We start from the raw sequence: 16,775 nt of genomic DNA, 5'->3' as shown, positions 1-16,775 counted from the left end.
GCAATCTGAGGCTCTACTGCTTTGTATCTCCTAAACTTATCTTGATCAGATTTTACCTGTTTAAAAATACAGGGAGGGTGTAAACCAACACATTCAAGTTATTTTTCTTGAGTCTGTATTACTTCTCAGGATGGCTCTATCTTGGAAAAGAGCTCCAAAAATAATGTACTCTACTTTTCTGAGCCTCTCATTCATTAGTACCTTTGTTCATTCAATCATTTATTTGTTATTAAGTTCTTCCTTCCACAAATATCGAGCACCTATTATGTGCAAAGCACTCATCTGGGCTATGTGATCATCTCCGACCTTTTTCTCTTGTGGCCCCTTTGAGTTCAATTAATCACCAAATCGTATTAGCTGAAGTTTCCAAATCCATGCTCCTCTGTTCCTTCTGCTCCTACTCTCGTCCAGGTCTCCATCTTCATTCATCAGGATTACTGCGTTAGCCCCCTTTCTTTACTGCTGCCATCCATGCGCCCAGCTTTCCAACATGCAAATATAATCCTGATACTCCTCTCCTTAAAACTCTCCCTTGCCCTCAGGATCAGACCCAACCTCTTTTACTTGTTTCACAAGACTTACAAGTAAATGCTGTGACTTAGCTGGGCCCTGCTTGTCCCCCCTCACCCCCATTTCCCCCACTCTCACCTTGTTCTATGTGATTCAGCAATGATATATTTTTTTGCTCCTTCTAATGAGTCCTGTCCTCTCTTCAGACTTTTTTCTTTCTGTACTTTCCCTCGATTTGTAAAATTCTTTTCTTCCCTGATCTGCCTAGCTACTTCATACTCATTCTTTAGGTCTCAGCTTCCATGCTACCTATTTGGGGAAGCTTTTTCTGACCAATATCAGGGTGAGGCTCCCCTCTTTCACTTCTCTCATAGCCTCTATGGACTTCACAGCTTATTTGTTGCTACTGTCCACGGCTGATCTCGCTGAGTTCTGTGAGTGCTATCTGAATTCACTGAATATCTTTAGCATCTAGTTGAATGCCTGATACATTGTAAATGCTCAGTAATATATGCTGAGTGAGCAATGAATAAAAAACATATGACATATCTCCTTTCTTCAGAGCACATAACAATGAAGGAGAATGAGCCAAGTGGTGAAAAGGAGTTATAGAGATGAGAAGAAGGAGGGGGCACTTTGGATGCTACCATCTGAAGCTGAGTTAGGTTTTGGCAAGTGGAGATGTTTGTGGAGGTGGCCTTTAGGTGGAGCGAAGTGACACAGGTGGGAAAAGTTTGGAGGATAGGTAAGGAGTGTTGAGTTCCTGTCTGGGAAGAGTAGATAGTAGGGCTAGAGCTGGCTTGTGGCTAGTTGTCCAGGGCCTTGAATGTCAGGCTAGAGAAAGCAGACTCTATTTGATAGCCATCGATGGCTTTTGAATAGGGGAGTTATAGGACTAAATTAGTGCTTTAGAAAATGTTAATCTAATGTCAGTGAAACATGAATTAGAGATGGGCAAAACCAGCGAAATCAGTCAGGAGGCTATCGTAGAAGTCAAAATGGGAAGTGATCAGGGTGTGGCTTATGTATTCAGCGGTAGGAATGGAGACAAAGAGGAATTGTCAAAGGAAGAATTAATAGAAACCTGGAAACTGGAAAGAGAGGGAGAAGGAGGAGTTAAAGAATTTTCAGCCTGATTCCGTGAAGTGCTGTCATTAGGAACTGCGAAGTCAAAAGGAAGAGCCAGGTTCAAGAAAGATCAGCCTTTGATGTAGTTGGAATCTCTGAACATCAAACTTTTACAATGGAGTTACTGCTATATATGATTTTCACGTATGGGAATTCAATCAATGTGCAGGGCCTAAAAATGAAGCACAAGTGGGAGGGAATGACAGAGAGAATATAATGCAAGTGGTGGGGGCTGTTCCAGCTCTGCCACTCAGCGAAAGTACATCCCAGAGGGAGTGCGAGGTAGGGAAGGTAAATTTGCTGTTCCTCTTTTGATTTACAATGCCCCGTGCATTTTATGGATGACTAATGGCTTATTTGAGGGTAATTTTGGCTATTCGCAATCTATGTCTTATATACTGATTTTAGATCCGAATTCCCCAGCAAGATTGGGCTTTTTTTTTTTTTTTTTTTTTTTTTTTTTAATGTGCGCCAAACACTAGGCTGGGCAGTAGGCAGCTACAAAGAAGACATATCTCAGTTACTGCACTAGATTTGCCTGCAGTCTAGCTGGATAGAAAGATGTGGAAGCAGACAATTAGGGATACAGACTATGTGAGCAGTTAGAGATGAATGCTGAAAGGAAGGGGTTTGTTGGTTAATGTGTCAAAGCAGAGTGACCCTGGGTCCTGGGGTAGAGAGAGATCTGGGTCATCATCAGAACGGATAAAAGTAGCAATAAGAGTAGATGAGATCTCAGAGGGGGAGAATATTGGAGAAGAAGGAGACAAAGGGCACAACTAGGTAGTATACTCTCACTAGAAGGAAGAGCCATAAAAAAGGAATTATCAGAGAAGTGGGAGGAAAACTAAGGAAAGGTGGATGAGGACCGAGGAGACCCACATGATTTTCATAATTAGGAAGTCAATGTTGACCTCTTAGTGGACAGTTTCAGTAGAGTTGTGGGTAGAAAAAGAGGTCCAAGAGTGATTGGTACAAATTTGGAAGCAAAGGGAATACTTGCCCCCTCTCTCAATTATAGCTCCAGTAAAACCAACCTAGATCTAGTCCACAGTTCTCAATGAAATTTCCCTGGAGAATATTTGTGACCTCTGGATGCTATGACCTCTGTTTCTGTACGATCTGTCCACTGGCAGGGCACTTTATCATCACAGTTTACTGATCCAGAAATTGGCTTTGCGCTACATAAGCCTTATTTTTAAGCCTGAGTGGAATCCAGCTGAGCTACAGATCTCAGCTGTGGTCGTTGCATTTTATACTAAACATAACTATATTATTTTCTTCCATAAGTAGAATCCACATTCCACATGATTGCAAATGCTAACTTGCTAACAGCTTCCCTGGAGTTTGCTTCTTGCAATTACCTCATCAGAATTTAGAAAAGGCAATATATAACAATTTATTCCAAGATGCAGGGAGCTCTGGGTGTTTTTTTAACCAATGGTTCCTAGTTATATTGTTCTTTTAAGGAGATTTAAATAATAATAAAAAACTCTTTCATATGTACCCACGTAGTTACCATTTCTGGTGTTCTCTTCATTCCTCTGAGTAGATCAAATCTTCCATAAGGTAAACAGTGCTGGTTTGTCGATGTTGAATTCATTCAGCTTTTGTAAGTCTGAGAAAATCTTTATTTTTGCCTTCATATTTGAAAGATATTTTTACTGGGTAAAGGATTCTAGGTTGGCAGTTTTTTTTCCTTTCAATACTTTAAAGATGTTGCTTTACTGTCTTTTGGTACATATTTCTAATAGAAGTCCAATGTCTTTCTTTGTTCTTCTGTATGTAATGTGTTTTTTTTTTTTTTTCTGGCCACTCTTAAGATTTTTTCTTAATCGCTGATTTTAAGCAATTTGATCATGATATGCTTTGGTATGGGTTTCTTTATGTCTTTCTGCTTGGAGTTCATTGAGCTTTTTGGATTTTTGGGTTTATAATTTTCATCAAATTTGAGAAATTTTCACCCATTATTTCTTAAAATATATTTTCTGTCCTTTACTTCCTTTAAGGATTCCAATTATGTATTTATTAGGCTGCCGCAGCTCAAGGATGCTCTGTGTTATCCTCCCCTCCTTTTTTTTTGGTTCCTTTTTTTCTTTGTGTTTTATTTTGGATGATTTCTATTGCGATGTCTTCAATTTCACTAATCTTTTTCTCTTTCCTGCAGTGTTTAGTCTAATCTGCTGTTAGTCCCATCCTGTAGGTACATATGTGTGTATGTGTGTGTGTATACATACACATATATATTATCTCAGACATTATATTTTTCACCTCTAGGTGTTCAATTCGGCCTTTTTAAATATCTTCCATGTCTCTATTTAAAATACTCTTGAATGCTTTTTGAACATATGGAAAACAGTTGTAATAACTATTTTAATGTGTTGTCTACTAATTCTGTCATCTGTGTCATTCCTGGATTGGTTCTATTGATTTTTCTCCTCATTAGAGGTCACATTTTCCTGCTTCTTTACATGCCTGGTAACTTTTTATTGGATAGCAGACACTGTGAATTTTACCTTGGGTGTTGGATATTTTTGTACTTCTATAAATATTCTTGAGCTTGTTCTGGGATGCAGTTAATTTACTTATAAACATTTTGATCCTCTTGGGTCTTGCTTTTAAGCTTTCTTTTTTTTGGACGGGATAGAGCATTGTTTAGTCTAGGGCTAATTATTCCCCACAACAGAGGCAAAATCCCTTCAGAGTACCTACCCAATGCCCCACGAAATTAGAAAGTCTTTCTACTCTGGTTTAAGAGAATAAGAATTATTCCTGGTCTTTCAGGAGCTTGAAAGATTGTTCCTTTTAATATTTTGGGGAGGGGGGGAGGGTTCTTTCCTCAGGGTACTTTTCTTATATCCATGAGCTCATCAGCACTTACTTGAAGATTTGAGCAAAGACCCTTTGCAGCTCCCCAAGTTCTCTCTTTGTGGAGCTCTTTCCTTTTTGATACTCTGTCCTATGAGCTCTAGCTGCCTTGGCCTCCTGAACTCCTCAACTCAAGGATTTGGAGTTGGCCTCTGTTCCCTGTCCTATTCAGAAAGTCTATCCAGGCAATAAGCTGGGGCAATCACAGGGCTCACCTTGTTGGTTTTCTGTTTTTCAGGGATAACTGCCCTTTGTTGGTTGATGTCCAATATCTTTTCATATATTTTGTCCAGTCTTTTAGTTGTTTCAGGTGAGAGGGAAAATCCAGTTTCTGGATTGGATCCAGTCCCAAGATATTTGTCCATCTCAGCTGGAGCCAGAAATTTTTGTGCTTGAAAACTTTTTGTGGGCATTTGGAGCCTTTGACTAAGCCAACCCAAGCTGCCTGTTATCAGGTCAGGAAAGGGGGTGCTTCCTGAAGAGGCCAAAAGGGCTTCCAAGATAACTACAAGGACACTGAGCCATTCTAAGAGAGACAGAGGACTCTGCCCTTTTCTTTCTAGCTCTTTGGCTTTTATCTTTGGACTCAACTTACTATTTCACATCTTTGTGGCAGTGAAGGTTTTGGTCTCTTCTACTTTGAAATAACATCTCTCAGCTCACTCAAAACCTTGAATTTTTTACTTGATTCCCATAGGTTTTGTTTGTGTATTTAGGTCACCAAAGGCTTCTACATCTGAAGCAAATGAAAGTTTCTCAGTGGTATTTACAGCAACCAGCATCTGCTTCTGCAGAGAACCACTACCCTAAAGATACTGCATTCTAACTTGAGGATGAATTGCAGACATACTCTTAAAAGCAAATCCTGCATATCAAGGGTGAATAAAATACCACTTAACAAAGCATTCCAGCTGGTTAAATTTAGGACGAGAAAAAAACCTGACCCAAGAATATTCTCTGGCTTTGAGCCCAGGGTATTTTTCCTTTTAGAGTGAATTTGGTACATTTTCATTCATGTGGAGCTGTTGCTTCCCAGAATTTCATTCTGGGATGGAAGGTTAACAATCATTGCTTTGTTGCTAAATCCAACGGACACTTCTCAGTTATTAACCTACTTGACCTCTCAATTTGACATGGTTGACTATAATCTCCTTCTTAATACACTCTCTGGCTTTCCTTCTCCCTTTCTAGCCTTTCTTCCTCTGCCTGTCTTTTCAGCTGGTACTCTTCTTGGCTCTTTCCTGAGCCGCCTTCTCATGTTAAACATTCTCCTTGGGCTCTCTTATTGAGAGAGAGAGAGTGATTGAGAATTCCTAAATCTATATTTCTAGCCTGAGTATTTTTTCTGAACTTCTCCCCAGTACATTCAGCAGGTCACTTGACACCTGCATTTGTACAGCACATAGGTAACTCAACCTCAGTAAGCTCATAGTTGAACTCATCAGGTCTCCCTTCAGCTCTTCCTCCCATGTTCCCCATTTCTGTAAAGGACACTTTCAAACATTTAATTTCTCAAGCCAGGATTCCTTGCATTTTATCTTCCAATCAATCACCAAGTCCTGTTGACTCTACCTCTTTGCATATTACTTCCTCCCTCGCACTATAAGTTCCCTGCCATGCATTGTTCAGTTCCACAAACATACAATGATCTCATTTTCTGACCTTTGCATATTTTGTTCTTTCTGCCTGTAACCCTTCCTTCACCTCCTTTGCTTGACTACACCAGGTCACTTTCTTAGAGAAGTCTTCTCTGACTTCCTTTATCATCCTGTTCTGCCAAACTCCCCAGACTGAGATGTTAATCTGTGTTTTTGCAGGTTGCCTTGTTTCCTCTATCGTAACAGTCATCCAGTGTCTCACTAGATTGTAAGCCCCATCTTGCTCACTCCTATATCCCCAACACTAAGTATAAAGCTCATCACAACATGAGGGCTTAGACTGGCAAACATTTGCTGAATTGAATTTGAATGTGTCAGTAGCCATGGAAGTCTCAGTGCTATGGGTTTGTAGCCTAACCACTCTGAATAGGAGGAGCTGTGTGAAAGATAACGTTCATAGTGGTTCTTTGGCTGGATTCTTTTTTCTTCACTACTTATTTACTACTTTAGCAACTTGATCCATTTAATAACTCTGAACTTTACTACCCTCATTAATGAATACAAGTGCTTGAATTTTCTGAAGGCAAATGATGGGACCAGATGATTTTTTTCTTTTTTCTTTCTTCGGTTGCTAGTATTTTATGCATTAGTCAATTATTTTTCTCTTTTGTGCAATGATTATTCCTGTCCTTTGGTACATGTATATTTTTCTCACTAATTTGTAAGTCTTCTTTGTACATATATACATATTTTAAAAATATTTTAAATTCATTTTTTAAATTTAAAAATCTTAATTTTTTATGTACATAAAAAAGCTTTTAATTTTTTGGATTTTTCATATTTTAAAATATGATATCCATTCTTAGCTCACTTGCTGCACAAAAATAGATAGTGGGCCAGATTTGGTCTTGTAGGCATAGTTCGTCTACGCTAAAGTATTCATTAAATTTGAACCATATCTACATTCCTGGAACAAATACCATTTGATCGTGATTTTACTGCTGGTTTTAATATGCTAATATTTTATTTAGGATTTTTGTGTTTATATTCATAAGTCGGATAGGTATGGCAGAGATTTTAAACTCATTCCTGGGCAGAGATTCATTTTCTTTGGCCTACATAATATTTTTAAATTTTTGAATGAATAGCCAATATTAAGCAATTGGGAGATATTCTATTAAAAATTAGAAATTTCTGGTTTTTCTTTAAAAAAATGGAACGTCAAAACTGGGAGAATGTGGACCCAGTTTAGTCACATTTTTAATAGCTCTTATCTATGTATGTTTTCTATTTCATTAATTTCTACTCTTATTTTTATCTTTGAACTTTGCTCTATAGTTTTCTGTTGCTAACCTTATCTAGTTTTTGTCTTTGCCTAGACTTGTACTTAGCACTGAAAAATCTTTCAGTTTTTCCTAGTTCTGAAACAGTTTAAATTACATTGGCATTATCTGTTTCTTGAAGGTCTTATAGAATTGACCTCTAAAACTATCTGGGTTTTCTATAATTTTGTCAGGTAGAGTTTCGATTTCCTTTTGTAGTTTATCTATGGTTAGTGAGCTATTAAAAATTTCAGGCTCTTGTACCAATTTTAGTAATTAATACTTTCTAGAAAAAAATCATTCATTTTCCACCCCACGCCAGATTTTAAAATTTATCAATAAGGTTACAATGATTCTCTCTTATAATTTAAAGAATTATCTTTGTATCTTGGGTGTCTTTCTCTTTCTTAAATTTGTTTATTTGTAGTTTTCTTTGTTTTAGCAGAGTTCTATTGTATTGTTTTTTTGAAAGAACCAGGCTTTGATTTTGTTTTGTTTTTTTAAATAGACTGTAACTTTATTATTTCCTTTTAAATAATAAAAGGAAAGTTCCTCTTCTAACTTCTTGAAATGAATCTTTAGTTTAAATATTTTTTGAAAATTTTCTTCTATTCTAAATAAAATCATTTTCCTCTGTGAACTTTCTATTCTATTCCATTGATCTGTTTGTCTTCTTTCTAGTACTACATTATTATAATACTGTTTTACATTTGGTAGTCCATATCCCCTTTATTATTATTTTTCAAAAGTCATTTGGCTATTGGGCCAGAAGATAGTTATAGGCACTAAGATTCTTTAATAGCTAAGGTGAAAATGCACCCAAATAAATCCCTTTAGTCCCTTCCCTTCAAACCCAAGTAGCCCTTATTCCTCTAGATAGAGTCAGTCTTAAAAAAATGCCTGTAATCAATTTTTGCACGTGAATGTGCTGTATTTAAGTGTTTGTGTGTGTTTGCGTGTCTATGTGTATTTAGGTGTTTGTGTGTATGTGTGTATGTGCATAGGATGTATGTATAGTGTATGGGGTGTGTTTGTGTAATGTGTGAGGTACATATGTAGTGTGTTTGATTGTGTGTATCTGGTGTGTATGTGAATATGGTGTGTGGTATATTTGTGTTTGTACATGGGAAGTATTGTGGAATGTATGCTTGTGTGTGCAGTGTGTTTATATTGTGTGTATAGTATGCTTATGTATGTGTGGGGTGTGCGAGGAGGAAGAGAGACACTGAGGCCCAAGGCCAGGGGGTGCTAGAGTGCTTAGGGCATGTCAGAAAGCCTGGCTTGGTTCTCGAACTCCTTGCCTTCTTGGGGAAAGGAAGGCCGTAACCATGACCCTTTCTGATGTCTCCTGTGGCCAGCAGTATGGGTTAATAGGACAAGTCTCTCCTGCAATGGCACTGCCTGGGTTCCCACTCATTTCTTTCCTCTTTCTCCTGAGAAAAGAGTGATCTGCTCCTTTAAGAGAAGGAAGCTTCTAGTGTTCTACTGAGTAAGGGGCCTTACTGTTGGTGGTAAAGGTGGTGGAGGTGGTGCTACTGCAGGGGTCTCACAGGAACTTACAAGGCTGTGAGACTTTGTGGGGGTGAGGTGCCCAGTGTGGTTCTCAGGCTTTTCTCACCCAGGCCACATACCGCAACTCTGCCCTGCTCTTTTGCTGGGTCCTACTCTCCTGAGGGTGTATTTACAGGTTGTTCACAGCTTCCTGAGTTCAGGGTGGTCTTCTTCAGTGTGGACTCTACAGTGGTCCCTGGCAGAGCTGTGAAGGGGCCACCGTGACCTTGGGCTCATCACTCTCCCCTTCCCTGTGGACCTCCTCTAATTCCTACTGGGAGAGAACAGCCCTCTCAGGGGGCATCCTTAGGCCATGCCTAACCACGTTCCCATCTTGCTCCTGCAGGTCTATACCACCTTCGGCCTCAGAGTCCTGTCTTCATCCTGTGGCTTGAGCCTGAGGTTGCCCATTTTCCCTGGCTGGATGGAGTCTCAGAGGTGGGATACCTCCCTAACCAGAAAGGATGCCTGGACTCAGACTTCCCCAGCCAGAAGGAGGATCGGGCACACTAAAATCCAGGGTGCAGGTAAGTCTGCCACTGGGTTGGGGCCAGAGGAGTAGGCTTGCCCCTGCTAAGGGTAGTACTCATGGTTTGAGGGCTGGCTGAAGAGCAGAGTCTCATGAAGTGCTAGGATTCAAACAATTCACTGACCTTTATATGACTTATTTGCACTTGACCACTAGTTTGCTAATTTCGGGGCACCTTCTCCAGTTTCTGCTCCCTGCTGGTGGCCAGCTGGCCCTATGGGATCTAGTTTCCTTACCTGCCTCAAGAAGGCAGGTCTGCTACTTCCACCTGCTGTTGGCCATGAATCAGGTATGGAGGCCAAGGAAGAACAGAAGGAGGATGCCCTTAAGGGCAGACAGAACTGAGTTCAAATTTTAGCTCTGCCAACCTTGGAAAAGTTTACTCTCTCTGCCTGAGGTTCGGATTTACCCTTGGTAAATTGGGGCTAATGCTTTCTAGGGTTACTGTGAAAATTAAACGAGACGATGTGTACAAATTGCCCAGTACAGCCTCTGGCACACGATACTCAATACATACAACTCTTCCCTCCACGTTCTCTGTTGCGTCCCCCACTCCTGTCTTGAGTGGATCACTGAGCCACAAATACCCATTTGGCAACTTCCAACACTTCCCATTTTTAGACTTACATAAGACCAGCAGCTTTCCCTCCCACAGCAGCAGCAGTCAGAGACTGGTAGAGCAGATGTCTTGGTGTGAAACTGCTCCCAGGAGGCGTCCTGTGAATGTTTGCCGACAAAGCAGCACAGGGGCCGACCTTCTTTCTAGCTCTGCCTCCTTGCATCAGGCTCTGGAGACCGAAGGCATCTACCACCTCTGCATACGGTGCATTTCTGTCCCCTCAGATGCTGGGGGCCTGTCCTCTTCTCCCAGGGCAGATGCGGGGCTATGAGGCTGGCTGGAGCAAGCTGCTCTGGTCTGGACCTATCCCAGGCTGCTCTCATCTAAAAGGAGCCTCAAGAGGGAGATGGAGAGGGCAGGGTTTGGGAAGGGGCTGCAGCCTGGTGGGTGGGCCCGTCCATGTGTGGAGAACACTTTCCCAAAGCCCCCCGACCTGGGCCGGAAGGGTGCTCTTTTGCCTATGTTCGGTCCAGCGATTACAGGTCTGAGCTTCAAAACATGTTACAAACCTGGCTAATTGCTGGCCTGGGGAAACTGGACGAGCAGGCCTAGCCCGCCCGAGTGTGCAGCCCAGGGGCTGAGGGCCTCTCGTGGGGATGGCGCCCCTAGCCTGGAACGGTCTCAGAGTCAGAAGCCCTGGTGTGACAGCCCGGTCCTGCGAGCTTCTGGGGAGGACTGCCGTCCAGGCCGCGAGGACTGTCCTCGCAGTTGGGGCACCAGCGCGTCCCCGCCTTTAACCAGCGTCTGCTCGGTCAGGTGGAAACCTCCCCATTCAAACTTGCGCGGGCCAATCAGAGCCCGGCGCGCCCGCCAGTTCAAATGCGTGCTTCAGCGGGGCTTCAGCGCCGGCCTCCGAGACCCTGCGTTGGGGGCGGGTGAACCTGCTGCCTCGGTTACCGTGGAGCAACACAGACGCCTCGGGTTACAGGCGCACCCTCCCGGCCCGGAGCGGGGCGGCCATGGAGCACTCTCTGCACCGCGTCTCTCTGGGGAGCCGGCGTGCCCACCCGGGCTTGTCCTTCTACCTCACCACCTTTGGTAAGTGTGCCTTGGGCTGGCTTCCAAGGCTGCTGCGCCCTGCACTCAGCGCCCAGGAAGGGCGCAGGTGAGCCTTCTGTATGGGGACACCTTCTCGGGCTCTTTCCTCCTGTGGTTGCCCAGGACGGGCTCAGAGCAAGGGCTCAAGCACAGGCTCAGGCCAAGCAAGCCGCCGGGCACCACCTGCTGCCTGGCCACTGGTGCCAAGTGCAGTTGGTTCTGCCTCACTGGGCTGGAATAATCATGCCCCAGTTAATCTTTCAGAGACTTGGTTTGTCACCACTGAGTTTCCCATTAGCAAGCAGCTCAGGCTTAAATCAAAGTCTTATTACTACCCCGGCTGAGCGTCTCCCAGGTCCTCTTTCCTTTGAGCAGGAACAGTGCAGGTGCCAGGTTGGCCCACTGGCCTTGCCTCCTCCCCGGCTCACTTGGGAAGCTGCATTGTGACTGCTTCAGGGGATCGCTGACCCACAGCAGAGATGGGAGAATTCTCTCCTTCAAGAGTGACTAGGCTCTCAGAAAGGTCCCAGGTCTACCCTAGGGGCTTGCGGTGGAAAGAAATGGGCAGTAGGCTCTTGCTCCCAAGTGCCTAGATAACAGAACTGGGTTCCCCCAAATAATAGCTGGGCAGCAGCTCCCCAACCGTCTAGGCAAACCCAGCCTTCCAAGTAGCCCTACTAAAGATACAGCCTTCTACAGCTCTCCATTTGTTTCCTCATGGGTTCTGCAACACCTTGTGAAGAGGGGGTTATATTTCCTCTGTGAAGACTTGAGATCCAGCGAGGGGAAGTATTCCTAGTGAGCCAGTTGCAGAGTTGGAACTTGAGCTCAAGCCTTTGGAAACGACCTGTCCAGTACAATTTTTTTTTTTTTGAATTTGTATGCCATTTTATGTATGAAGGTTTGGGCAGTTACTGTAACATAATTGGACTTTGTCCAGAATTCAAAGACATAGCACCGAAGAACTAGGCCCTCCCTCGGGTTCGGGCCCCCCTACTCTACCTCTGTCAGCACACTTGACTCTTCACAACCTGCCTTTTTCTCTAGGGGTAGGGAAGTAATGGGAAAGCAGAAATGGCCTGTGGTCTGGCATCCTGGAGTTCAATGGTCCAGTTGGTGGACGATAACAATGAGAGTAATTAACTAGCCACCATTGGTTGGGCCCTTACCATGTGCCGTGCCTTGTACCACGTGCGTTACCTGCATTACCTCATTTAATTCTCCCAACACTTAGAGGCAATTCCTGTTAACTCTACTGGGATGTGGAACTGTACCAGACAAGGGAGGTGTTTGGGATGGTCTAAGTTGGTGGGGCTGGAAAGAGTGTCAGGGAGCTGTGAGCCCCTGTACCTTAGCTGTGTCCTGATTGAAAAATGAAAATATGTTTCATTGGTTTTTTTCCTCTCTATTATCATGGTGAGATGTATTCATTGTTGAAAACTTAGTGAAAAGAAGGAAGTAAGAATCACCTGTAATCTGTAATTTGACTCCCCAGAAAAGACCATTGTTGATATTTTGGTTTATATCCTTCCAGACTCTTTGTTTCTGTGTGTGGGAGTGTTGTGTCTAATTTTAACAAAATCGAGATCATATTGTAACTACAATTTTATAAATTATAGCATTTCATTTCCTTATTGTTGTGATGTGATTATTTCCTATCAGTTCTACATTCTTCTGTTGACTTAATTTCCCTGCCAGATCTGGGAAGTAGAGGGGTGTCCAGTACAGCAGGCAGTGGATACCCTGCCCAGCCATGGGTTGGGTGGGTGTCAGGGAAGGTTGCTGCTTGAACCAGTGACTGTGACCTGAGTATGCAGTGGGCAGGCAGGAACCTGGTGGGGTGGGGAGCCTCCCGCTCTTTTGTATGCAGTCCCCTCTTAAATCCGAGGACATTGATTGACACTGGGGAAGTTCTTGTTTCTTGCATTAATTGTTTTCTTGACATATGCCACCTCTCCTCCGGGCCGATGACTTTCTTCACACACTGAATGATCTTTGCTTGTCTCCTCATGAACGAAGATTCATATCGGTGGTTACCAACCTGGCCAATTATCAGAAGCACCTGGGAGCCTGTTAAAAACACAGATTCCTAGGATCTTCTCCCAGACATCATAGTTTAATAGGTCTGGGATGGGACCTGAGAATCTAATTTTAAGACGCCGCAGAAGTATTTTGACCATCAGGCAGGTTTGGAAATTTTGGATTCAGAGTCAATTTTGGCAGTCAGCTCCCCTAATGAGAAGGTCTTTGCTAAGTTTTCTTCAGTTCGCTGGCCTCTCCGCAGCATGGCAGGTAGCCCCTGGCCTTAAGCAGTGGGCTTTGTCCTGGTAGAACTAGATGAAGTGCTGCCTAGCTGGTAGTTCCCTGAGCATAACCATTTAAATTGATTTTTATTTTTATTTATTTATTTTCGATTATAGTTGGCATTTAATATTATATTAGTTTTAGGCGTATAGCATAGTGGGTAGACATTTATATAATTTATGAAGGGATCTCCCGATAAGCCTAATACCCACCTGGTTCCATACGTAGTTATTACAATATCATTGACTATATTCCCTGTGCTGTGCTTCACATCTCATGACTATTTTGTAACTGCCACTTTGTACTTCTTAATCCCTCCATTTTTTTTACCGAGCCCGCTAACTCCCTTCCCTTCTGGCGACCATCGGTTTGTTCTCTCTATCTGTGAGTTTGTTTCTGTTTTGATTATCTTTTATTTTGTTTTTTAGTTTCTACACCTAAGTGAAATCATATGGTTTTTGTCTTTCTATGTCTTAGTTATTTCACTTAATGTAATATCCTCTAGGTTCATCCATGTTGTTGCAAATGGTAAGATTTCATTCTTTTTTATGACTGGGTAATATTCCATTGTATGTATGTACCACCTCTTCTTTATCCAATTGTCTATTGATGGGCACTTATATTGCTTCCATATCTTGGCTATTGTATATAAAATGTTCTTGTCACTTTTATAGCCTTTATTTTAAAGTCTATTTGATATAAGTATTGCTAAGACCAAACTTTTAAAGGGAGTTAAATTTCCAGCATCTCTGAAACTATGGAGACAAAATTGTTTTGAATAGAATTCCTTTCAGGGAGAGTACTATGTAGTATAAGTTGTGGTTTATGTATTGTGTGTGTGTGTGTGTGTGTGTGTGTGTGTGCACATGCGCACCTGAATATAACCCCTTACCCCCAATGAGGGACATAGTCAAGTAACATTAATTGGCAATACATTACCTTCTAAGGAGGTGACCTGGCCTCAGGGGTGAGAGTATGTAAACTGGGGCTAGAACCCAACTACTCCAGAAGGATTTTTATTTATGAGAAATAATGTAATTTGAATAAGTCCCGGTAAGTGTATGCAAGTTTTTTTTTCCTTCAGGATTATATCTTTTAATTTTATTAGTATATTTGCTGACATGTTTTTTAAAAATAGCTTTTTTGAGATATATTCACATATATACAATTCATTCATTTAGACTGTATAATTGAATGGGTTTTAGTATATTGACAGAGTTTTGTAATCATTACCACAGTCAATTTTAGAACATTTTTATCACCCCAAAAAGAAACACTGTACCCCTGAACTTATTATCCCCAATTCTTAGTCTCCCCTTTCGGCTGATCCTAAATAATCACGAATCTACTTTCTGTCTCTATAAATATGCCTATTCTGGACATTTTATTTGAGTGGAGTTATATGTATATATTTTTGTGACTGGCTTCTTTTGCTTAGCGTAATGTTTTAAAGGTGAACTCATGTTGTAACAATGAAGCGTCAGCACTTCATTTTTATTCATTTTACGAATAATATTTTATTATATAGATATACCACATTTTGTTTACTTACCCATTAGTTGATGGACATTTGGATTGTTTCTGTCTTTTGACTATTATGAATAATGCTCTGATATGAACATGCATGTACAAGTTTTCGTGTGGACATATGTTTTCAATTCTTGGCCTATATACCTAGGAGTGGAATCACTAGGTCAATGGGGGAACTCTAGGTTTAACTGTTTGAAGAACGGCCAAACTCTTTTCCAAAGTAGATGCACCATTTTACATTTCCATCAGCAGTGTATGTGGGTTTTTATTCATCAACACTTGCTGTTATCTGACTTTTTGATTCTAGCTATCCTATGGGTGTAAAGTGGTACTTCACTGTGGTTTTGATTTAAATTTCCCTGATGATCAGTGACATTGGACATCTTTTCATGTATTTATTGGCTATTCGTATATTGTCTTTGGAGAAAAGTTTATTCAGATTCTTTGCCCATTTTTAAGATCCTATGCATCATTTTTAAATTAGGCTATTTATCTTTTTATTGTTGAGTTTTATGTATTCTATATATATATTCTAGTAACAAGTTCCTTATCAGATATATGATTTACAGATATTTTCTCTCAATCTCTGGGTCTTTTGATCCACTTTCTTAATAGTGTTCTTTGAAGCTCAAATGTTTTTATTGTGATGAAGTCCAAATTATCTATTTTTTCTTTCGTTGCTTGTGCTTTTGGTGTCATATTTCAGCATCCATTGTCAAATCCATGAAGATTTACCGTTATGTTTTCTTCCAGGAGTTTTATAGTTTTGACTCTTACATTTATGTCTCTGATCTATTTTGAGTTAACTTTTGTATATGATGTGAGGAAAGGGTCTAGTTTCAATCTTGTATGTGACTATGTAGTTGCCTTGGCATCATTTGTTGAAAATACTATTATGTCATCATTAAAAGATCTTGGCACCCTTTTCAAAAATTAATTGACCATGTATACATGAGTTAATTTCTGGACTCTTAATTCTATGTGTCTTTTCTAAGGCCAATACCATACTGTTGCTTTGTAGTTTTGAAATTGGGAAGTGTGACTTCAATTTTATTTTTCTTTTTCAAAATTGTTTTGGCTATCCTGGTTTCCTTGAGTTTCCACATGAACTTTAGGCATGGTATTTTATATAGAAAATATACTCCCAAGTTCACAAAAACATCTGATAAGTATTTAAAGAATATCTTCTTGACGGTATACCAACTTAGTAGGTTACCTGAGGCAACATATTATTAACCTGCCTAGAACTTTTGGTCTGGGGCCAGGATGTAGTAAGTGGTCATGGGAGAGAACAGGTTGCCTTTCCTCCAAGGTGACTGGGGGAGGAGGAGACAAGCAGGCTGGCCATGTTCTGAAGGCTACAGGGAGCTGTGGACGTTGGGTGATACAACCCTTCTCTTTCTAGAACTGTTATTCCCAAGGAACCAGCAAGGTGAAGGCCATGGGAAGCAGCTGTGTGTGTAGGCTGTAGCAGAGTGCCTGGAATCTTTGGTTTGTCAGAGGAAAGTCAGGAAGATGTGGTTCTTCAGGCAGAGTAGACTAAGGAATGACATCAATGTGCTGGGCATTTTCTGTTTGTTGTGGAAGCATAATGTTAGCTGGGGCCCTATCCCACTCTCTTCTCTGCCTCACAATAGAGGCCACAGAGAATTTTTAAAAAATCCATTTTTCTGTAGTGAGAATGAAGCTTGGGAACAGATGCCAGCCACCTGCTTGGTGTGTTGGGCAGTGCGAAGGCAGGCTCTGAACCGGAGGCTCCTGCCAGCTGCTCACCTGCT

The 16,775-nt window shown here is 41.5% G+C and overlaps 1 protein-coding gene across 2 annotated transcripts in view; it reads left to right on the top strand.

Annotated features, from left to right (window-relative positions):
* The first annotated feature begins 11,006 nt into the window (after window positions 1–11,006).
* RGS3 (regulator of G protein signaling 3) overlaps window positions 11,007–16,775 on the top strand; it is a 115,002-nt gene continuing 109,233 nt past the window's right edge. Inside the window, exon 1 of one of the 2 annotated variants that reach the window (XM_016126272.2) lies at window positions 11,007–11,163. In XM_016126272.2, coding sequence (XP_015981758.1) covers window positions 11,085–11,163 — 79 coding nt within the window. In that variant the 5' untranslated portion in view covers window positions 11,007–11,084. The remainder of the gene's footprint in view (window positions 11,164–16,775) is intronic. The other variant, XM_016126269.2, reaches the window with a different exon arrangement.

This window comes from Rousettus aegyptiacus, unplaced genomic scaffold (assembly GCF_014176215.1).
Source record: "Rousettus aegyptiacus isolate mRouAeg1 unplaced genomic scaffold, mRouAeg1.p scaffold_m13_p_3, whole genome shotgun sequence".
Classification (NCBI taxonomy): Eukaryota; Metazoa; Chordata; class Mammalia; order Chiroptera; family Pteropodidae; genus Rousettus; species Rousettus aegyptiacus.
The sequence above is the reverse complement of the archived record's forward strand: the minus strand, read 5'-3'. Positions and strand labels throughout refer to the sequence as shown.